Here is a 23,231-nt window from a genome sequence, read left to right on the forward strand (position 1 = left end):
TGTAACTTGGATGTGCTATCATTAAAAAACCAAAAAAAGATGTGTGTGTATTGGACTGTCCTTGGAGTCCAGTGCATACATCGGAGATGCATACGCAGTGGGGCCATTGATCAGTGGTGGAGTGCAAACAGAAGGTCCCTAGTTCAGTCCCTGGCAGCATCTCCAGGTAGGGCTGGGAAAGACCCCTGCCTGAAACTTTGGAGTGTCGCTGCCAGTCAGTGTAGACAGTCCTGAGTGAGATGGACCAAGAGTCTGACTCAGTATAAGCCAGCTTCCTATGTTACTATAGAGCGAGGCTAGAGATCATATTTTTATACCACCTGATATGTACATCTCTAGGCAGTGTACAAATCCCAACATTAAAATCACAGGTTAAACTACATAAAACACATATTTATTTTTTACATTTATATCCCGCTCTGCCTATGAGGAGCCCAGTACATAGTGGTTTTATCCTCACAACAACCCTGTGAGATAGGTTAGGCGGAGAGATACATGACTAGCTCAGAGTCACCCAGTGGGTTTCATGGTTGAATGGGGATTCGAACTCGGGTCTTTCCGGTCCTAGTCCAACACTCTAATCACTCCGCTATGCTGGCTCTTGTTGAGCTACAACTCCCATCGCCCCCTAGCCACAGTTTATTGTGGCTGGGGATGATGGGAGTTGTCATTCAACAACAGCCGAAGAGCAAGCTTGCCTACCCCTGCTATAGAGGAAACTACTGAAAGGGCCCAGACCTTATTTCCCCGCTAATAGGAGCCATTAAGGAACAACTGGGAAATTAGCTTACTTGGATTTCGAGCTTTAAGGCTAGTTTAAGTTGGGACCTGTGGCAATCGCATGGATCACTGGGGAAGGTGGGGAATCTTGGGCTCCGAAGAAGTGTCCTCGTGAATCGAATGCGGCCTAGGGATATGCACGAACCGAGGTCCCACTCATTTCGAACCGAGGCACGAGCCGAGGCGCTGTGTGGGGAGCAGAGTGGTGAGCAGGGTCTTTTTTTCTTCTTCTTTTTTTTACAGGAGATCAGGTCCCTATCTGCTCGCTGCCACTGCATACAGCTTCCTGGGGCTCTTGTCCCATGTACCTGCGCCTGGCTTCTGCATGGGTGCCACTTGCATGCTGGTGCCACACGCAGGTGCTTGGGACAAGCAGCGGGAAGGTGCATGTGGCAGCAGAGAGCAGGTAAGGAGCCGCTCTTTTTTCAAAGATCTCGCTCGGTGCTCCCCTCCCCACGGTGCTGAACCGAGGTGCATGCACATCCCTAACCCGACTGTCTGTTATAGGGCATCTCCCTCCACCACCACCCCACCTCATGCCACTATCTGTCCGTACGTCTGTATTCCACTCTTCTGCTAAAAAGTGCCCAAGCAGCTAGCCAAAGTCCCAACAAGCAACCATCCTACAGAACCAAACAGTTTTACCGAATAGCAGAGAAGATAGAAGTGCAAGAACACAGACTTGGAACTCACCCTCTTCCTGGAAATGAAACTAGCCTAATGCCACGGGGAGGCTAGGAACGAGGGAGCCAAACGGGTCTCCCGGGGAGCGTGTGTTGGGGGCTGGGTGCAGTGGCCAAGAAGACCCTGCTCTCTGTGTCCTGCCTGCCCGATCTCAAGAGGCTGAGCCCCAGTCGATACTGAAATTGTGGGCGGGCTCCTAGGTGGGAAGCGATGGCCCAAGTCCAGAGCCGTGTTGAGGGCGAAAGAGGAGGACCAGCACTCTGAACGGGACCTGAAAGCAAATAAGGGGTGGGGGGAGTTGGAGGGCAGGTGCTCCAGGCCACAGAGCCTACCTGCTCTGCCCAGGGATTTTATTTATTTATTACTTATCATATTTCTATACCACCTGATATGTATATTTCTAGGCAGTGTACAAAATGTTTTGGCTATGGATTTTGGTCTTCTGCTTTCAGGGATGTTCAAAAGGCTACCATGCGGGCACACAACCTTCACCGCTACCTGTTCTGGGAAGGGGCGCGGGGCGGGTGGGTCATCGCAGCCTCCTGTTTCTTCTGCCATGTTGGGCGGCAGCTGGGGGTGCCTTTATGCAGTGGAGAGACTGTTACCAAGCGTAACTTTTAAGCACAGTGGACACCTGCACTTGCTTGCCCAACCTCTGTTTTTTTTAACAGGCTCTTGGGTTTCTGTATGTCCTTCTAGACTGTCTCGTTAACCGACCTCTCTTTCTCTCAGTCTCATCCGTGAGCTGAGACGGCGGGATTGGAACTTCCCAGACCTGAGTTCCGGCGTCTACATCTATGAAGTGATTCAGGGGACAGCCGCTGAAAGGTAAGGCCAGCGGGCAGCGTCAGACAAGCCAGTCGTGGCTAGGAACTATTGAAGTCATGACTACCTTAAGTTGGATGCTGCACAAAGTATTCTTTTGCCTGCTCTTGGGATAGGATACAAATAAAGAGATCATGCGCACAATTGGAAACTGTGTTTGACCCAGAAGCTGTGTGTGCTCCCAATTTTCGGTTGTGTGGAAGCAAGGTAGGAGGAAAATCTGGGTAGGTTTTCCTCCTACCTTGCTCCCACACAGCCACTTCAACCCGGGTTTTCCTCTAACCTTGCTTCCACACGAAAATTGGGAACACACATAGCTCCCAAACCCAGGTTGAGCAGTTTTTGATTGTGTGAATGACCTCAAAGGAGAGGCCTCCACCAGCTTCTCTAGGTATGGTTAACTAACTACAAATATTTATATACCGCTCTTCAACACAATTCTCAAAGCGGTTTACATAGGAAAATAAATAATACAGAAATAAGATGGTCCCCTGTCCACAAAGGGCTCATAATCTAAAAAGAAACATAAGACAGATACCAGCAACAGCCACTGGAGGGATGCTGTGCTGGGGTTGGATAGGGCCAGTTGATCTCCCCCTGCTAAATAGAAGAGAATCACCACTTTAAAAGGTGTGTCTTTGCTCAGTTAGCAGGGGTTAGTAGTGCCTCCCTCTCCTGCACACTCTGGCTGCCACAATCCTGTGCTGCCCCCATCTTTGAGCAGTTAACCTCTGCAATATCTTAGGCCCAAGGGGCAGATAAAGAATTCTGGTTTTAGTCTCTTCTCTCCTGCCCTCCACCCAGCTCTCCAAGCAAGCAACGCTGCCAGTATAGTTGCCACTGAACTGGTGCAAATGTACTGAACTGCATTTTACTGAGTAGCAGCACAGCTTTTTACGACGAGCACGTAGTCTTAAAACGGAAGCACACGCAACTTCCGCAGCCCAGTAATAATTGTGTGAACGGGTCTAGTGTGTGACATTAACAGAAGCCAACCTTGAGCGAGTGGTAGTGGTGTTCCAGCTAGGCCTACCTCATCATTTTGTAGTAATGTTGGAGAGCAGTGTTCCCACTAAGGGGTGTGCATGCACAAGTTGTTTTTTTTTAAATGACTGCTGAGTTAATTTTAGATCCTGCTTAGGTTGAATCGGGAAGGCCCCACTCTGAATGCACGTGCGCACACACTGCCTTGATACTGCCGCCCAGAACAAAACTCATTCCGCGCATAGATGAGAAAAATTAGAGGGAGCCCTGAGAATACTAGTGTGAGATGCCTCCGTGTATCTGACTGGTTATAAAACCTCTGACTCTGGCTGCAGTGCTGGCCTGCGAGACGGTGATGTCATCATCGCGATTAACGGGAAAACAGTCACTTCCACCCAAGATGTGATGGACATGGTGCAGAACAACAAGACGCTTGCCATCGTGGTGCGGAGAGGAAACGAAGATGTCATCCTGACAGTAACTCCGGATGAAATTGATTAAAGATTGTCCCTCTGTGGCAAAGGAGTTGTTGTCTTGGAATTTAGGATTTGATGAGGTCGTTCTCACAACCGGGCAGGTGGGGTGGTGGGCGGATGTGGGGGAGGCTTGTTGTGCTCTCCTTCCCCCCACACCAGTCGATTGAGTTCTGTTGTTGGGAGTGCGAAACGCACTCCCAGATGAGCAGCACTGCTGGAAGCAATGTGGAGGGATTATTTTCCCTACACCATCAAGCAAAGGCAACCTAAAGGGGGGGGGGGTCACACGCCCTGCTACATGTAATTAGGAAGGAACTAGAGGTTCGCAGGGAGTGTGCGCTTCTACAAAAAGGTGATGCTTGTGGCCATTTCCTTATCAAAACCTGGAAATGTTGGGTAGAGAATGTCTGGTTCCCACTGCTGCCTGCCTTCAGTAGTGCATGCTGCCTGGAACATCATCATGTCTTGTACGTACTCGCAGTGGGTTGTATGAATCCACTCGCGGAAGTGGAGCTCCCCTAGAGTGCTTGTAACCCCTTTTAGCACCAACTACACTGTTCCCTCTAAGGTGTGCGCACGTGCTCACAAGTTTTTGGATGTCCACTCAGTTCATTTTAGATCCCGCTCAGGTTGGATCTGGAAGGCCCCACTCTGAATGCTCATGCACGCACACACTGCCTTGATACTGCCGCCGAGAACAAAACTTGTTCCACACAGCGATGAAAAAAATTAGAGGGACCAACTACATGACCGACCCTAAAGGACCAACAAGCTATCAGCATCGTCCTTCATGCCACTTCCAGATATTCTGAAGAAGAAAGTTTTAACTTTTCCATCATAAGATTAAAGTGGGTACAGGCGGACCTCGTTTGCAGTTTCAGTATTCACAGTTTCGTGTCTCCACGGTTTAAAAATAAGCATCAGATTCGGTATTCACAGTAGGGTTTTTCGCAGATCTGCAGTTTTGACCTCAAACTTGAACACTGGGGGGCGAAAGAACTCCCATGTGTGTTCCTTTGAACTGGCTCCAATCCTGTGATGCCTCTCTGGGCAACTTCTAACCAATCAGGCCCGGAGTTTGTGCTGCTACGGTAAGTGCTGAACCTCAACTGTGGAGTAAGGAAGCTTCATGATTACAGTACTGTTTGCATCACTGGAGGAGCTAGAAAGTGGGAGAGCGTTAGACCTGAGGCGGCCACGGTACAGTGCTGGGCTCCATCCGCATTTCTGTTTTGGGGTTTTTTGCTCTTTTTCCAGGCTCTGGAACCTCACCCCCTACTCCCCATAGACGCAATGCTTCATTATTCACGGTTTGGTTATTAGGGTCGGAAGCGAGGACTGGAACCCCCACAAATAACGAGGTCCACTTGTACATATTTTGTGTAAGCTTCCCGACTTTATTTACATGCAGCAGTTTTAAAGAATGCACCTGCCAAATGGGTTTGGTTATAATGCAAATTAGGGATACGTTTTGAGTTCCATCTCTGGAAAACTTGCATCCTCCAAGTCTTCCGACCAGTATCTCTGACCCTCCCCTTGTACGCTAGCCAGCAATAAGCCAACCATGCTCCTACCCACAAACGGGCAAGTCTTAGTGTGTACACAGATCTCTTGGATCATACCGCCCCTGATGCTTACTGGAGTCTAGAGGCTCATAGGGTCTGTTGAGCCAAACACAGCCCAAAGAGACCTGCTGCTTTATTTTTTTAACCTTTATTAGCAGCACCAATTTGGCTTAGACCAGGGATGAGCAAACCTGGCCCTCGAGTAGCTGTTAAACTACAGTTCCCATCAGAAGCAGCTGTTAAACTACAGTTCCCATCAGAAGCAGTACAGGAGTACTCCACAGCTCCTAGAAGCAGTGGGTTCGGAATAGAAGCATTGGCCTTGCTGTGGGGAGGAGAGATGCTTGGTTCCTCTGGCTTTGCAAACACATTCTTTGACCTTAAAACAATTTAGGCCTGCCACAGGTGAAAGCTGGCTGTCCTCCTAGGTCCCATCACGCTATAAATTAGCAGAATCTGGGAAAGGGGCCCTATCGACTGCATCCATATGCCAAGTGATGCATAATAGGGTATTCTCAGTTGCCTCTCCCCTGTTATGAATGGGGCTCCCCATCCACCCTCACTAGCCTGCCGGTGGGGAGCACCTCTTCCCCAGGTTCCTTATGAACTGCAAAGAACCCAGGAGAGAGGGCAGTCTTCACACACTGGCTTTGCAGGGGCAACCGGCGGGTGGGGAGAGTCACACGCAATGATCTTGGAATGGGGCAGGGTTTCGTTCCAGCAAACACTGACCTTCAGCACGTATGTGCCTAAGAAAAAAGTATTAATCTGAGCTAAATAAATAAAAGACCACGTTTCGCAATGTTACCCCTAAGTAGCATGCCACTCTCTCTAGTTATCTCCAGCTGCTACTGGCTACACACACATGTTCTGAAGCTCTCTTCTAGAATACACAGCAGTCAGAATTAGGACTAAGAGGGGTCTAGACCAGATACTACATTGGTGCCTCCGAGAGTGGCACAGAAGTGTTCAAGGGCAGATAGGAAAGTAATACTTGCAATACAGTGGCAAATCCACTGAGCAGGTCCCAGGCAGTCGGGAAAAGTAACGCTTCCATTCTGATCAGCAACAAGGTATGTACACCAGAAGAACGTTTAGCGTTCCATGTTCATTCCATTCTAGGAGGACCTAATTCCAGTGTCGGACAAGCAGTGTAGTCTCTGGACAGTGTTCAGGCATATTAGGTCTCCGGTAATGTTGAGTTGAGATTCCACTCTCATTTTCCTCTTTGGTTTGGGTCCAATCAGATCCATGGGCTTGCAGTTTCTCAGTAAATAGTACACCAGTTGCTTCCGTCACTGGGCATCAACCCGCCAGTGATGAGGAGAATTAAGTCCACAAACCACCAGATGCCAAGTCCCCCCAGCGTGAGCAGTTTCCCCACCGCCGTGCCGGTGTGCCCCAGGCAGAAACGATCCACCCCGAAGCAGCCCAGGAAGAAGGAGTAGAGCAGAGTCGTGATAAAGTAGTGCCCGGTGTACCTAGGAGACACAAAGGTCAGAGAAAGCTTTGACCTGTCACTTCATGAACAGAAAGGCGGGGAGCGATTCAAAACCCCACCTTTGCCTTGGCTGTACATTAACATGCACAGAAGCATTTGCATCTGTTACCAGATCTATTATTATTTTAGTAATGAATAAAGCAACAGGAGTGGCTTATGGTGTGGCTTGAACAAGGGGTGTGTGGTTGTATATTCACTCTTTGTTGTTATTGTTTATACACTGCTTTTCAGCAAAACGTTCTTAAAGCAGTTTATATAGAAAAATAATAATAATAATATGGCTTCCTGATCTCAAAGGGCTCACAATCTAAAAAGAAACATAAGGTAGGCACCATTTATTATTTAAAATATTAATCATCCAGCCCTCCAGAATACTACTGCTTGGGGTGGCTTATAACATTACTCAAACAGGCACCAGCAACAGCCACTGAGATGCAATGCTGAGGTTGGATAGGGCCAGTTGCTTTCCCCCAAGAATTGCCACTTGGAAAGGTGTGTCATTGCCCAGTCTTAACTGTTTAAGCAAGCAAAAGTTGCAAGACCATGCAGGAATGCTGCAGCTGGGCTGGGGGATGTTTTGTGATGTTCTCAGGGAAGGACTGCTTTGACAGGAATGGAACACAGTCAGACACAACGGGGGTGAAGTGAATCAGACATATATATGACACACACCACTTAATAACGCTTATCACACTTTGAGAAGCAGCAACACACAGGCGAGTCTCATGATCAGTGAGACTCACCGAAACGAGGTCTGCAAGGAGAGCAGACAGCCGGCTACCTCGCAGATGATCACCCGCAGAGCCCTGGGCAGCCGGATTGGGACCGGATCAGCTGCCCACACGACTGCCGGCTCCGTCATGGAGCTGGCGGGGATCGGTGGCCATATGGCCCCTGGAAGGTTCAGGATGTCCCACGCTAGCGTATGCAGGACATCCTGGAGAGACCCCCGGGCGGTCGGGGATCCACTCGTGTGTCGCCGCATGCCACGGCAACACACAAGCAAAATGCTGAGGTTAAACTCCGTTAACCTCGGCTAAGGGGAATTACCGAGATTTGCTGCCGGGAGCTGCGCGACTCCCGTTGCAACACACGATCGGCAAAAAGCGGGCTAGGCTCCCTTAGCCTGCTTTTTGCCGATCGTGAGAATCGCCTCACTGTGACAGAAATCTGGATTCAATCATCCCCAGCTGCCAAAGAGCCCAGAGAAAGGCAACTCACTTTATGCATGGCTTATTCCCACGTAGGAAGGTCCTTTCGCCTGCACACTCAATGCCATCCAATGCCTTGCAGCGAACCCGAGTGTGGCTTACGTCACTATACGCTTGGCCACCAAACTATTAGGGAGACAAACACCACAAAGAACAGTGGGTTTAGGAACACAGGAAACTGCCTTCTACCGAGTCAGACCAGTGGTCTGTCTAGCTCAGTACTGTCTACCCAGACTGGCAGTGGCTTCTCCAAGGTTGCAGGCAGGAGTCTCTCTCAGCCCCATCTGGAACTTGGGACCTTCTGCATGCAAACATGCAGGTACTCTTCCCAGAATGGCCCCATCCCCAATGATATCTTACTGTTCTCACACATGTAGTCCCCCATCCAAATACAAACCAAGGCAGACCCTGCTTAGCAAACAGGACAATTCATGCTTGCTGCCACAAGACCAGCTCTCTTCCCATGTTTGTTAATTTAAATTAATTGACTTGAGTTTAAATTTTCTTGCAAGTTTTGGAATTTAGGAGGTAGGAAATCAAACGCACACATACACACCAAAATAACCCCTTTTGGACTGACCTTAAGACATCCATAGGTCAACTCATCCCGTGCACTCGTGTTTCCACTATGATCCACAAGATCTTCGCACTCAATGAACTCCTCTGGCCTATAAATAACCACAAGGCAAGTTCAGAGAAGAACATAAACACATGTCAAAGAATTAAATGTCAGAGCTTGCAGAGCATTGGAGATTCAGTACAACCAAAGCTGATCCTCAGCAGTAACTAGGGATAGGCCCGGACCGGTCCGGAGGCCATTAAAATAGCCTCCAGACTGGTCCGGACCTGGGCGGTCTGGTTCGGGTGGGGGGTCCCTTTAAGAGCGCCGGGAGGGTTTACTTACCCGTCCCGCCGCTTTCCCGCTCTGGCGCCCGTAATCTGTAGAGTAATTGGGGCAGCAGGACACCTCCCTGCCGCCCCTTCCCCAACGTTGCTTGAAATCCAAGGAGTCCTTTGCGCGCGCGCGTCTCTGTGACGTGCGCGCGCAAAGGATTCCTGGGAGGTTTTGCAAGCAACGTTGGGGAAGGGGCGGCAGGGAGGTGTCCTGCTGCCCCAATTACTCTACAGATTACGGGCGCCAGAGCGGGAAAGGTAAGTAAACCCTCCTGCCGCTCTTAAAGGGACCCCCACCCCAGCCCAGTGCCGGAACGCAGTTTGCGGTTCCGTGCACACCCCTAGCAGTAACTCAACTACACAGGCTTAGACAAATTGGTGGAGGACATGTCTATCAATGGCTACTAGTCTTGATGGCTATAAGCCACCTCCAGGCTCAGGCAGAATGCTTCTAAATACCAGTTGCAGGGGAGCAACAGCAGGAGAGAGGGCATGCCCTCAGCTCTTGCCTGTGGGCTTCTGGTGGGCCACGTGCGAAACAGGATGCTGGACTAGATGGGCTGTGGGCCTGATCCAGCAGGGATGTTCTAATGCTTGTTCCATGCCAAGTTCCCCATCATCTTCATATTTCTAGACAAATAAGTGTCATTTCAACTCCCTCCGCACCCACTGTGGACTGACTCCATTACATGCCTTCTCCTCATGCAACAACTCTCTTCCTGAGTCACCAACCCTTTCCAAAAGCTTGCCATCAACTATTTTTCGCTCCTGACCTAAGAAACCAGCTGTCCACAACATCAGCTCTCCTCCGTGAATGTTACAGCTCTCTATTTCTTTTTAATTATGCTTCCAGAACCTTTCCCTTCCTGTTTATTTCCACGCAAGCTGCCATCGCCTTCAGCCACTCTGTCCCAGGACTGTTCCACTCTTCTCTTGCCCCCCCCCACAACTCCTGGCTCCTCCAGTCCCTCTTCCTTCCACTCCTCCCCACTCAGCCCTCACCTGTCACTGCTCAACCCACCCTGCATCCCACCCTTGCCTCTTGAACACAGGAGAACCCCCACATTAGAGGCCCCATTGACACATATGTCCTCTGCCCGCACTCCCAACTCGAAGGAGGGGAAAGAATTTTCGGAGTTGGGTCAGGGATCAGAGAGACTGCAAAAGCTGAAGCTGTTCAGTGCTGCTCTTGGAGAGTGAATGTGCAATGCAACTGGTCCAGAACTGACGCTTTTTGCATTTGCTGGTTGAAAGGGCAGGGATCCCCAGATGGCTGTATTACAACTCCTATCATCCCCACCCACTGCAGCTGGGGATGATGGGAGCTGAAATCCAACAACATCAGGAGACCCCAGGGTGGGGACCAGTGTTCCCTCTTAACAGGGATTCCCAGATCTTGACTGCAACTCCCAGAATCCCCAAGCAAAAGCCATTGCAGCTAGAGATTCTGGGAGTTGTAGTCAACAACATCTGGGAATCCCTGTTAGGGGGAGCACACTGATGTTAGACTACAATGCCCATCATCTCTGACTACTAGCCGCTGGGGATGATGGGAGTTGTAGTCAAACAGCTGGCTGGGCAGCCCACCGCCAAAGCCCTGCCCAGAGCCCCTTAACACTTCCCCATCGCCCTCACAAGCCACGCCCCTCGTCCCGCCACTGGGGCCCCGCCCCCTACGTAGGCCGCGCCCTCCCCGGCGACCCTTACAGATAGTAGCAGGGGACGAGCGGTGCGTAAGGGCCTTGGGACTCCCAGAAGCCGGCGGCGGGCGGACCCGGCGCCTGCTCTTCGCCCTGGTTGGCGGCAGGGCTGTCTGTGGCGTTGTGCTGGTGGCTCCGGGAGACCCCCTGGAGCAGGAGCAGGTTGCCCAGCAGCAGCGCCGCTTGCCCGCACAGCAGCGCGTAGCACACCGGGCCCCTGCCCGCCATGGCGACGACTGCGCTGAGAGAAGCCCCGCCGAGATGCCCCGCCGGAAGTCATCTTCGACTTCCGAAATGCTCCGCCGGAAGGCTCTTCCACCAATAGGAGAGCGAGTTTCCGCGCAGAGGCGGGAACGTTGGCTCATCTAGCCAATCGAGGCCTAGTCGGACTGAGAAGGGCGGGTGTTGAGATGCGCCTGGGGAAGCCTAAAGCGCTGGAGGCGACATTTGGCTGGGAGTCAATGGGCGTAAGGTGGTGCCGCTCTGTTCTGTGGTATCTCTATGGTGGAACCCTATGCTTTGCGGCGGACGTTAAGAGGTAGAAACGAGGTTCTGCAACGGAGAGAAATGCCTGGAAGAAGAGACTGCCCGGATGTTCGCCTGCCATAGAGCCATGAACAGACCAGAGTGTAAGACTCCGTTGTCATGCACTATTTTAGTTCTCTTTTCCTAATACATGGGTTCTCCTATTTTATTTTAATTTTATGTATTGTGATTTACTAATATCTTGCTGTTCCTCCAAGGAGCCCAGACTCTGGTGTGCATGGCTATATTTATCCTCCCTATATTTATCCTTAAAATATCCTTATTTATCCTTTTAAAAACTTTTCCTTTATTCATTCTTTCATTCATTCATTCATTCATTCAACTTGTATACCGCCCAAACCTTCGTCTCTGGGCGGTTAACAATAACATAAAAACAAAAAACAAATACAAAAGGTTAAAACAGTTCTCCAATTTAAAAACAGTATAAAATTAAAACTCCAAATTTAATATATTTTAAACAAATTTCACATAACAATTCATACAAGCTAATTAATTTTTAAGTGGGGAAATGCACATACACCCCTCCTGCAAAAATCCACATATCAAAAACTTATATGCCCCCATACAGCCTGCAGGGAGCAGCATACATGGAAAAAACTCAGAAACCTTTTTTTTAAAAAAAAAGCAAAATAAACTTGAGTTAGAGCACAAGCTTGTCTCTTTGCTGGTATCTTCTCTTTCTTTGTTGGTGGGGACAGGTGGTGCCTAATCACAGCTGTGTAAAAATCCAGGATGTGGCCACTGATTTCTAAGGAGAAGTGCTTGGGGCTGTAGCTCAGTGTTGGAACATCTGCTTGCCTGCAGACGCTTTCCAGTTCAACCCCTGGCAGCATCTCCAGGCTGGGCTGAGAAGCTGCTGCCAGTCAGTGTAGACAGTGCTGAGCTAAATGAACCAATGGTGGGTATCAGTTAGCTTCCTATGTTCCTAATCCCTTCAGCAGCAGCACTGATGTCTCAAGCACATCAAGAGAGCCAGTGTAGTATAGTGTAGTGTAGTGGTTAGAGTGCTGGACTAGGACCGGGGAGACCCAAGTTCAAATCTCTATTCAGCCATGAGACTTGCTGGGTGACTCTGGGCCAGTCACTTCTCTCTCAGCCTAGCCTACTTCACAGGGTTGTTGTGAAGATGTATGTATGTATGTAGTACACTGCTCTGGGCTCCTTGGAGGAAGAGTGGGATACAAAATGTGGTTTTAAGTGCAGCCCTGATTGTCTCTATGGGACTTCCTGGTGTGACCCGTGAGAACAACAAAGAGTGGAGTCCCTCCCTTACCAACAGGGGGCAGTAAAGAGTTGCCAAGGTGCACAAGGAAAGTTGGTCATCTTTTATGCATACTTGGAGACAACAATTCATGAAAGACAACAATTCATCCTTGCTGCCCCAAGACCACCTCTGTTCTCCAGCTTTACCTGCTGACCTTTTACATGTCACAGAACTGTTCAGGGTATAGGAAAAGAGCAAGAAGAAGAAAAAAAAACAGTTGGCAACACCTTTTGCTCAATTTTGCGATGAAAGAGCATGATTTCCCCCACCCCACCCCATTTTGTAACCGGGGAGGTATGTGTCTCACTGGTCTTTTGCCTCAGTCATGTCAAAACTAATGATGATAATAACTCACTTTATTCCTAAACATATGGTGAATTATTGTGGTTAACCCTTGTGCATCTGGATTTCCAGGCACCTGGATGTTTGGGGTGTGTGCGGGCCATTTAGGGAGATGGGACATCTGGCTGGCCGCTGTGGGAAGCAGGAAGCTATAGTGGGTGGACGGTTCCTTTGATCCCGCAAAGCTGAAAACTGGAAATCTGTGGCTTATATTTTATTTATTTCCTTACTTTATATCCTGCTTTGTGCTGGGCTCATCCCACATCCTGTGCTGCCATGTGAACTACTGAGGATGTGGATGATGCCGATGACATTAGCAGAACCTCTGGGTGGCAATCCCAGCAGAAGTGTATATAGAAGAATATTTCACTTATGACAATAAGGAGGAAGTCACGACAGTGGTCACCGCTCTGATTTCCTGTAGGCAGGCAGAGAGAGCATATAATTTGGAAAAATTGTGTTAGAGACATGGACAAAAAATACTCTCAACTACTGATTGACGCCAGTCAATTGAAGGAGTTGTATTGCTCTTATCAATAATGCATTTATATTTTAGCTGTTTATTTATAACCTTTAATTTATAATTTGTTTTAATTTTTTAAACATAATTTAATTTATGTTTAATTTTTAAATTGATTTTAATTTTAATTCTTTAATTTATGTTTATTTATAACCTTTCAGCTTTTAAAATCTGAAACTTTTAAAATGTGGCTCTAGCCTGGTCTTTTTACTTTTTAACTTGTATTGATTTTTTAAATGGTTCTATATTGTATTTATCTTATTGACATTGTAAGCCGCCCTGAGCAGCAGTGTACTGGCGGGGTAACTGAGCAAAGAGGCACTTTTTTCAAGTGTTGATTCTCTTTATTTAGCAGGGGGAGAGCAACTGGCCCTATCCAACCCCAGCACAGCATCCCTCCAGTGGCTGTTGCTGGTGCCTGTCTTATATTTCTTGTTTAGATTGTGAGCCTGTGTGGGAAGCATTTAGGGAACTTGTTCTCTGCCTGGTTTTGAGACCATTTTTAGTAGATCATTTGGACAGGGGCCATGGCATGGGGGGGGGCTACTTTAGTACAGGGGTTTCTCAAACTTGGGTCCCAAGATAGGAACATAGGAAGGTTCCTTATTCTGAGTCAGACCTTAGTCCATCTAGCTCAATATTGTCTACACAGACTGGCAGTGGCTTCTTCAAGGCTGCAGGCAGGAGTCTCTCTCAGCCCTATCTTGGAGATAGTTACTGGTTCGAATCCCCATTGTTGTGTTTCCCAGATTATGGGAAACACCTCTTTCGGGCAGCAGCAATATAGGAAGAAGCTGAAAGGCATAATCTCATACTGCGTGGGAGGAGGCAATGGGAAACCCCTCCTGTATTCTACCAAAGACAACCGCAGGGCTCTGTCGGCGCCAGGAGTCGACATCGTCTCGACGGCACACTTTACCTTTACCTTTAAAATATGTATATTTTCAATACTTTTGTATCTTGTATTTTGTATCTAAAATACTTTTCAGAAAAGTTTTTAGTATCTAAAATACTGTTGCTCAGGTGTTTTGTATTTCTAAGTAAGATACATCTCAGCCAATCACTGCTTTGCTTTCTTGCTTCAGGAGCTGCCTTTTTACAGCTTTTAAGCAGGCAGCTCATTGGCTTCCAAGCATGCTTGTGTTTGTGTTCTGTTCCTCCATCTCTGCCCATGCCCCCGAAGTTTGGATAGTTTTACTCTGCTGCTGACTGATCAGCCAGCCAAGTTTGAAAACCAAAGGGGGGAAAGAGAGAGACTGTCCCTGTGGGTAAAATGGGAAATGAGGGGTGGTGAGGGTGGCACAGGAGTCCATGGGGAGGGGGGAAAGAGGGATAAGCTCCTCCCCCTGGATTTTGGATGCAATAGACCTTGCAGCTCACTTGCTTTAAGGTGTCTCTGTCCCTGTAGCTACAACACTGCAGCTAGAAACCTGACCTGACCTGACCTGAAGAGGCTGGGGTTCTGGTCCATTCTTTGGGGAAATTTGCAACTTGTCTAAGGCTTAGGCAAGTTGCTTTGCAGAGTACTTTACAAATATCTCCCTGTCTGTGTCCCCTATTGTTTACTGTGGCTGACTAATGGTAGCAAATTTCCATTTCTTTTCTCTCTGTGAAACAAAGTCTTGTGGTAGCTAGCATGACTTGCCCCCATAGCTAAGCAGAGTCTGCCCTGGTTGCATCTGAATGGGAGACTTGATGTGTGAGCACTGCAAGATATTCCCCTCAGGGGATGAACCCGCTTTGGGAAGAGCAGAAGGTTTCAAGTTCCCTCCCTGGCAGCCTCTCCAAGATAGGGCTGAGAGAGATTCCTGCCTGCAACCTTGAAGAAGCCACTGCCAGTCTGTGAAGACAATACTGAGCTAGATAGACCAATGGTCTGACTCAGTATATGGCAGTTTCCTATGTTCCTGTGTTCCTATACGCTCTGTCTGAAGGTTACCTTTAGAAAGATTTGTGTTCCAGTTTCTGGAGGGCATGCACAGTGCTTAGCTGGCTTCCCAGGTTACCTGGCTGTGGTGGGAGTGGGACACATTGAGGTGATTCTCATGAGCACGCCCAGATGAGCAGCGCTCCATGGGGGAGTGCTTATCATGAGAACAGCCTCAGTTTCACTGTGGGGCACACAGAACAATACAAAAAATCAAGCAGCCATGCTTGCTTAGACTGGATTAAAAGCTTCTAAAGTTTTAAAAGCTATCTTTTCCCTCACAACAGCCTGTAAAGTTGATCTGAGAGAGAAACATAGGGAGGGAGAGAGAGACTGCCTCACAGGAGCAGATGACTCTGTGAACAGTATCCCGAATTTGTTTTCCCCCATTTTATCCTCACACCAATGCTTTGAGGTAGCTACGGTGAGAAATAGGTAGTGGCTGAGATCACCCAATGATCTGACTGAGTGAGGGCTTCATGACTGAGTGAGGGCTTCAACCTGGGTCTCCTCATCCAAAAACCTAATCACTTCACCACATTGGCTTATGGGGCAGTTAGAATCTTCTTTATTTTCTGATTTGTAGGATGATATACAAATAAATCCTTTCTTTAGCTTTTTTACTGAGTAACAGCTTGGGTTTAGGGGAATCCTTCTGAATCACTCCTGTAAAACACCTTCCTCATTGCTCTCAGTGCTTCAAGAATAGCATAGAAAGAGGGGAAAGGGGGGAGTGGATTAATTGGGGTAAAAGGAATTGTTCTCCTCCCTATATGATTTGACCATATCATTGTTTCACCATAAATACAACTTGCTGCTCATTTGACTATGCTACAGCCAAATGATTGCAGCCTTTTTCATGACTAACTTTCGATTATTTCAGCAGGTCTACTCTAAGCAGGATTAACAATGAGACATCCTGTTGTGTTTTGATTTCGAATGACATACTTTGTGTATATATTTCCTTGCCCTCCAGAAAAAAGCCTGCAGATGCCCATAGAGGGTGGTGAAAATGGAGAAACATAGCAAAAAGAAACAGGGGATGATGTTGTTTTGGAATTATTGATCCATCTGATTGAGTGTTTAAAAAACTGTAAATAATCCAGTTTTTGCAGGATAAATCCCAGCGCATAAGTATGTTGGATGGGTATCTCATTGTCCAGTGGCTATTTTAAGTTTTTAAATAAAGACTTGTATTTGTAATAGAAGTCTAACATCAAGTGGTCCCATAGGATAGTTATTTTTCTTTGTTGGGTTGATTCACACAGTCCCAGAAGGCACAACTTGAGTGATTTAATCCTTTTCAAGGATTAAAGGATTAAAGAATTAAAAGATTAAAGAAAACCTCTGCAAACTTGGCAAAGAGGCACCTTTTAACCTGGTGATTCTCTTTATTTAGCAGGGGGAGAGTAGCTGGCCCTATCCACCCCCAGCACAGTACCTCTAGTGACTGTTGCTGGTGTCTATCTTACATTTCTTTGTAGATTGTGAGCCCTTTGGAGACAGGGATCCATCTTATTTATTTATTTATTATTTCTCTGTGTAAACCGCCATGAGCCATTTTTGGAAGGGTGGTATAGAAATTGAATGAATGAATGAATGAAAAACTAGTATTGCTTAAACAAAATGGAAACTAGTTTGGATAAGTAACAAACATCTCAAAATTGTTTCCTTTTTTTCAGACATTGTATTTTGTATTTTAACATGTATTTTAAAACACTATTTTGAATTTCATTTATTTATTTATTACATTTATATCCCGCTTTTCCTCCAAGGAGCCCAGAGCGGTGTACATACTTGAGTTTCTTGCTGAGAGAGGAGTGACTGGCCCAGAGTCACCCAGCTAGTCTCATGGCTGAATGGGGATTTGAACTCGGGTCTCCCCGGTCCTAGTCCAGCACTCTAACCACTACACCACGCTGGCTTTTGTATTTTTGTTGGTGGTTTACCAACTATTTTGTATTTTGTATCTAAAATACAATTGCTCAGTTATTTTGTATTTTGTATCTAGAACACTTTTTAGAAGAATTTTACCCATCTCTACAAATGTGACACTATGCTGACCATAAAGCCAATGTTACTTACACCGTGGCTAAGTTTTGCTTAACAGCAGTGAATATACGGCAACATCCGATGACTAATGTAGTGGAATAATTTACTATGTCATTGTATATTTATTGATTTGATTTTTATACTGCCCTTATATCCGTAAAACTATATTGTTGATTTCTATGCTGCCTTTATAGCTGTAAAACTATATTGTTGCTATATTGTTGCATGGGTGTGACATTCCTTCCTTCATGTTTCTGTCCTGGTCAGAGACTGTAATAATGTTTATCTGTTGACACCCTGTTGCCTTCTGAGGGCCATTTCACATGATGCAGAGCAACGTTCGATTTGCTACTATGCGTATCCTCCGTGGGGAGCTGCAGCCCATCCCATTCCTCTGATGAGGGTGGCTGTATAATATATAGAATCCCAGGGCTGGAGGGAGTCTAGGAGGTCATCTAGTCCAACCCCTGTTCAGTGCAGAAAATCCAGAGCTGGAGCATCCCGAACAGCAGGCTTCCTAGCTTCTGCTTCCTCATCCTCAGCTGGTTTGCTTGGAATATTGCTCATCAAACTCTTGCTGTGGGTGCCCTACCTGGAGAAGCCTCTGCCCTGATACACCATAGGAACATAGGAAGCTGCCTTCTACGGAGTCAGACCCTCGGTCCATCCAGCTCAGTATTGTTTACTCTGACTGGCAGCAGCTCTCCGAGGTTTAGGGCAGGAGTCTTTTCCAGACCTATTTTGGCGATGCTGCCAGGGATTGAACCTGGGACCTTCTGTATGCCAAGCCGGGGCCGTTACACAGAGCTATGCCCCAGCCCCCTTCGCTTCAAGATCTCCAACAAGGGAGTGCCCGCCCAGGTTGGTTCCATCAGGTGTGCTTCTTGTCACTTTGTGGGAAGATGCCAGTGGAAGAGGTTAGAAGCCACGACTTAGTTCTTCTTGTAGGAAATGATGCAAGATCCAGCCCTATTCTTTTCCTAAGGGCTTCCCAAGAGTCTGGCTTTCTGCCTCCTAATTTTGATCCTTGTTATAACCAACGGCAGTCAGGGTGGTGAACAATCCACCCAAGGAAATACTTTGACATTTCCTTTCTTTTGACACCTTCCCAGCCTCTAGATGTTTGTGCCACTTGTAGCTGTGCTCCGGGGAGGGTACCAGGAAATGATGTCTATATTTATATTTGGAGAGAGGAACTACCCAGCCTAATTTCAGATCAACTCATGGCCCTTGAAATTTTCTATCATTTCATGATTCCCCACCCCGCTTCTCTCTCTTGATGTGTTTCCAAGAACGTATGCCCATCAAAAGTTCTTGCTGTGATATGCTTGAAGAACTCATTTTATTTTGATGTAATAATATGCGACAAAAGCTAAATAGATATGATTTTAAGCAAGTATGGAAACTGGTTATAGATACAGTGGAGATAAATAGGATTTGTTATAATCCAAGTAAGATCTTGGTTGAAATGGTTAAGAAGATGATGGATTGAATATATAAGTATGATCGATATACCAGTTTAACAAAATCTATACCAGCTGTACATATTGCAGTTTTTTTGGTATCCTGCTGTGGCATCTTGTTGTAACATTAATGTATATTTCTAATATTCTCTCTCTCTATCTATCTCTATCTCTATAGTTCCTGCTGTGATAAGATCATGCCATTGTTCATTCCCTTGTGTTTGAGGACCTGGTATGTGAGCATTAATTAGGAAGGAAGAACACAGCACAGAGACACAATCATGAGAAACAACTGTACTAGTCCTTGGCTCAAATGTATGAGTCAACCAAGATCAGCTTTACCTGGCTTGCCTGAAATATTGCTCATGGAATTCTTGTGGTGGGTGACCTTCCTATGGTATTGCCTTGCAAAACCATAGAAACTTAGGAATCCGCCTTAGACAGAGTCAGAGCATTGGTCTATCTAGCTCAGAATGGCCTCAGAATTGCAAGCAGGTCTCCAAGGTTTTCAATCTCACATAGGAATACAAGAAGCTGCCTAATCCTGTGTCAGACTCCTGATCCATCTTTCCCTCCCTGGCAGCATCTCCAAGATAGAGCTGAGAGAGATTCCTGCCTGCAACCTTGGAGAAGCCGCTGCCAGTCTGTGAAGACAATACTGAGCTAGATAGACCAATGATCTGACTCAGTATATGGCAGCTTCCTATGTTCCTATGTAGCTCAGGATTGTCTTCACTGACTGGCTGCGGCTTCCCCAAAGTTACAAGCAGGAGTCTCTCCCAGCCCTTTCTGGAGATGCTGCCAGGGAGTGAACCTGGGACCTTCTGCATGCAAAGCAGCCCCTCTCCTGAAGAGACTAAGTAGTCTCCCATCCAAATGCAAACCAAAGCAGTTCCTGCTTAGCAGACCAGCTCTCCGCCATCTTTTTCAGCTCCTGCCATAGACCTCTGGTCTGGTTCCTTGAGCAGGTCTTTTTGGCAATTAGGCAACCTGATCACTGGCAAAGTAGCTGCCTGTTTTCCTGATTGATTTCAGCTGCTTTTGCGTTCATAGTTTTTAAAATGATTTCCCATGTTTTGACTGTGCTCTAGTTAATTCTGTATTTTTACAAAAGCATTTTTAACATGACCTTATGTTCTGAACTTGTGACTGAAGCTGTACCTGGAGATTTCCTTTTTCCCAATATTTTTCACTGTATCAGGATATTTGAAATCTGCAGGTTTGCTTTCCACAGTGGAAATAGATTCTGATTCTTGGTAGGGTTGCCATGTCCCCTGGAATTTAGGGTAGCCCCCGGATTTTGGCTCCTCCACCTGGCTGCTGAATTCCACCCGGATTTATATGGATTTCAAATGCGCTGCCCGGATTTTACTCTGGATCCGATCACACATGAGGCCAGAGAAGGAGGGGGAAGTATACAAATCTGTCAAATAAATTTTAAAAATGCAAATTAGTTGCCACATAATTTGCAGATTAGGGCTCCCCCCTCCCCTGGATTTGGGAAGCTTGAATATGTCAACCCTAATTTTTGGAGACTCTAGGAAATCTGGAGAAAGCCAGAATAGGTGTCACTTACAAATACAAGCATGGTGTTGGGGTGCTAATCTGCACCCCCAGGCTGGCCAAAGACTGATTTGCCCTGCAAAGGAAGAGAACAGAAGAGCAAGAAGGTGGATGTCAGAGTGGCTGGGGCTTCTCCTCCACTTCTTTCTTGCCTTCTTTTTCTGCTTCTCATTGGAGAGTGTGGGTGAGTGGACAGTGAGGGCAAAGAGGACAGTGAGGGCAAGGAAGAGTGGTAGGGACTCCAGAGGTTGGCAGTGAGGCCTCTCTTGGGATGACAGCCTTGGCAGCTGCTCAGAGAAGAAGAGAAGAGCCTGTGTGCATGAGAGAGAGGAACGTTCTTCCCTGGTGTGCTTTGGCCGTTGTGGGGCGAGAGTAGGACGGTTGCTGCCAGTGGGAGGAAAACTCTTCAGTGGCATGTTCTATGTGCCATGCAGGGGTGGGGAACCTTGGCCCTCCAGCTGTTTTTGAACTCCAACTCCCATCATCGGGATGGTGGGAGCTGTAGTTCAAAAACAGCTGGAGGGCCAAGGTTCCCCACCCCGTGCCATGAGCATAATGGTATTCCCCAAGCTGCTTTAGGGGTCACCGAGGCTTACTTAGGAATACAGGAAGTTCAGGAACTGCCTTCTACTGAGACAGACCATTGGTCCATCTTGCTCCGGACTGTCTACCCTGAATGGCAGCAACTCCAAGGATTCAGGCAGGAGTCTCTCCCAGCCCTACCTGGAGATGCTTCCAGGGATGGAACCTGGGACCTTCTGCATGTAAAGCAGATACTCTACCACTGGGAAACTGTCTTATACTGAGTCAGACTACTGGTCCATCTAACTCGGAATTGTCTACCCTGACTGGCAGCAGCTCTCCAAGATTCCAGGCAGGAATCTCTTTCCCAGCCTTTCCTGGAGATGCTGCCAGGGATTGAACCTGGGACCTTCTGCAGGCAAGCAGATGCTCTCCCAGTGAGCGACAACCCCATCCTGCCTGCGGCTGGCCATTTTGGTTCCACGGTGACTTTTAACATTTTAATTTATTTCTACCACCCACCAGCACTGCCTGGCAGATTTTTGAGGCATGACTGGTATCAGGGATGAGGCCACACAGCAAAGCAGGTTGGCGCCTGTTTAGTTTATGTCTCCCACTGTCTACATGTTGGCGCATGCTGTGCACAGCTCCCACTGTAGTCTATCTCTCCCACTGTCTTAAAGTCCTTGTTAACATGTCTGGGCTATTAGCAGAGCGAATACAAATACATTTCCCTTGCTGTATGGTAAAGGATCGGCTGTGCAGCTGCCGTGTTTTGTTTGGCATGTGCTCAGATAATGAGGAAACGATAAGATCATAATTTGTGCAGAAGAGTGTTATCGTGTTTAGATGGTGCCTTGATGGTTAGTTCTTCTGGTCCTACAGGTGGGAAACCAGCTGATCATGGGCACAGAAAATTCCTATCTGGGGCAGAATTACCAAAACATGGACCAGAAATCTAGGGCACGAGTCATCAGTTTTCCTAATCATCCACTTTGAAGTTTTCCTCTCAGGTTCTCTCTTGCTGCTTTATGAATGATGCTTCAGAAAAGACAGCATCACATAACTGCTGGGAAAGCACAAATGACAAAATAGTAGACCTTTCCTGTCCTTTCTACGAGACCGGCCAGTAGTTCTGATTTCCCACGACTTCACGTGTGCTTAAAATATGCAATTGCTCATCTGGACCCATGCTTTGCCCAGTCTCCCAGCTTTCTCCCTTTAGAGCAGGTGTTCTCAACCTTGGGCCCTCAGATGTGTTTGGACTACAACTCTCATCATTCCCATCCTTTGGCCATTGTGGCTAGGGATGATGGGAGTTGGAGTCCAGCCACATCTGGAGAACCAAGCTTGAGAACCAAGCATGGCAACCTTGGTTCTCCAGCTGTTGTTGAATGACAACTCCCATCATTGTTGAACAACCTTTCCCCTCATCTCCAGCCAAAATTTAACCCCCGCTAAGTTAGCAAAGAGGCACATTTGAAAGTGGTGCATCTCTTGTATTAGCAAAGGGAGAGCAACTGGCCCTATCGAACCCCAGCACAGCATCCCTCCAGGGGCTGTTGCTGGTGTCTGTCTTATGTTGCTTTTAAGATTGTCAGCCCTTTGGGGACAGGGAGCCATCTTATTTATTTACTTTATTTTATTTTTCTATGTAAACCATTTTCAGAATTTTTGTTGAAAAGAGGTATATAAATATTTGTTGTAGTAGTAGTGGTTCATCAACAGCCAGACAGCCAGGGTCGTCTGTTCTTGCTCTAGAAGAAAAATAAAAGGATTTGGGTATCTAAAGCAGAGGTGCACCTAGGTAACTTTGGAGCCTGGACCTAAAGGCTTTTGGAGGGGCCCCCACTCACACAAACAGTATTTTTTTAAAACACATTTTTAAAGTGACAACACCACCTGGAAGGAACAGACGAAAAAGGATTTGGAGGGCCTGGACTTTGGGCCAGAAGTCCAGACGTAAGAGCACCTCTGAACTAAATGGTAGCTTCCTTCTAAAGGGAAGCAAGGTAGAAACCTGGGTAGCTTTCTCTCCTACCTTGCTACCACACAATCAGCTCTACCCAGGGTTTCCTCTTAACTTGCTTCCACACAACCAAAAATTGGGAGCAAATGCAGCTCTCACACCTGGGTAGTAGGGATGTGCACGAACCTGATTGGAGTTCTGTTTCTAGAATGCTGAACAGGTTCGGAACCCCGCGTTCGAACCGGTTCGAACGCAGGGGGGCATCTTTAAGCATGGGGGAGGTTGCATCCCCCCCACTCACGTTTCTCCAGCTGGTGTTCCTTTGAAAATCAGGCCAGAGGGATGGCAGCGTACCGCCCTGCTGCCCTGTCTACTCTTTGGTCCAGAAGTGACCAGTAGTAGTGTGTGCTACTTCCAGTCACTTCTGGACTGAAGAGGAGATG

At 47.3% G+C, this 23,231-nt stretch overlaps 2 protein-coding genes and 1 long non-coding RNA gene across 4 annotated transcripts in view; 2 read left to right on the forward strand and 1 right to left on the reverse strand.

The window, feature by feature from the left end:
* Positions 1 to 3,795, forward strand: part of HTRA4 (HtrA serine peptidase 4) — a 17,200-nt gene extending 13,405 nt beyond the window's left edge. The window contains exons 8-9 of one of the 2 annotated variants that reach the window (XM_053269162.1): positions 2,197 to 2,292; positions 3,609 to 3,795. In XM_053269162.1, the coding sequence (XP_053125137.1) occupies positions 2,197 to 2,292; positions 3,609 to 3,774 (262 nt within the window). In that variant the 3' untranslated portion in view covers positions 3,775 to 3,795. Of the gene's footprint in view, positions 1 to 2,196; positions 2,295 to 3,608 lie in introns of those variants that run through there. The other variant, XM_053269163.1, reaches the window with a different exon arrangement.
* TM2D2 (TM2 domain containing 2) lies at positions 373 to 10,901 on the reverse strand. The gene is made up of 4 exons (XM_053269164.1): positions 10,628 to 10,901; positions 8,607 to 8,694; positions 8,037 to 8,152; positions 373 to 6,795 (listed from the first exon to the last, which is right to left on the reverse strand). The coding sequence occupies exons 1-4, from the start codon at positions 10,846 to 10,848 to the stop codon at positions 6,582 to 6,584; spliced, it is 639 nt and encodes a 212-aa protein (XP_053125139.1). The 5' UTR covers positions 10,849 to 10,901; the 3' UTR covers positions 373 to 6,581.
* The window catches only part of LOC128333580 (uncharacterized), a 22,141-nt gene continuing 9,777 nt past the window's right edge, over positions 10,868 to 23,231 (forward strand). Inside the window, exon 1 of the long non-coding RNA XR_008310974.1 lies at positions 10,868 to 11,249. This is a non-coding gene — a long non-coding RNA (uncharacterized LOC128333580). The remainder of the gene's footprint in view (positions 11,250 to 23,231) is intronic.

This window comes from Hemicordylus capensis, chromosome 8, assembly GCF_027244095.1.
Source record: "Hemicordylus capensis ecotype Gifberg chromosome 8, rHemCap1.1.pri, whole genome shotgun sequence".
Lineage (NCBI taxonomy): Eukaryota > Metazoa > Chordata > Lepidosauria > Squamata > Cordylidae > Hemicordylus > Hemicordylus capensis.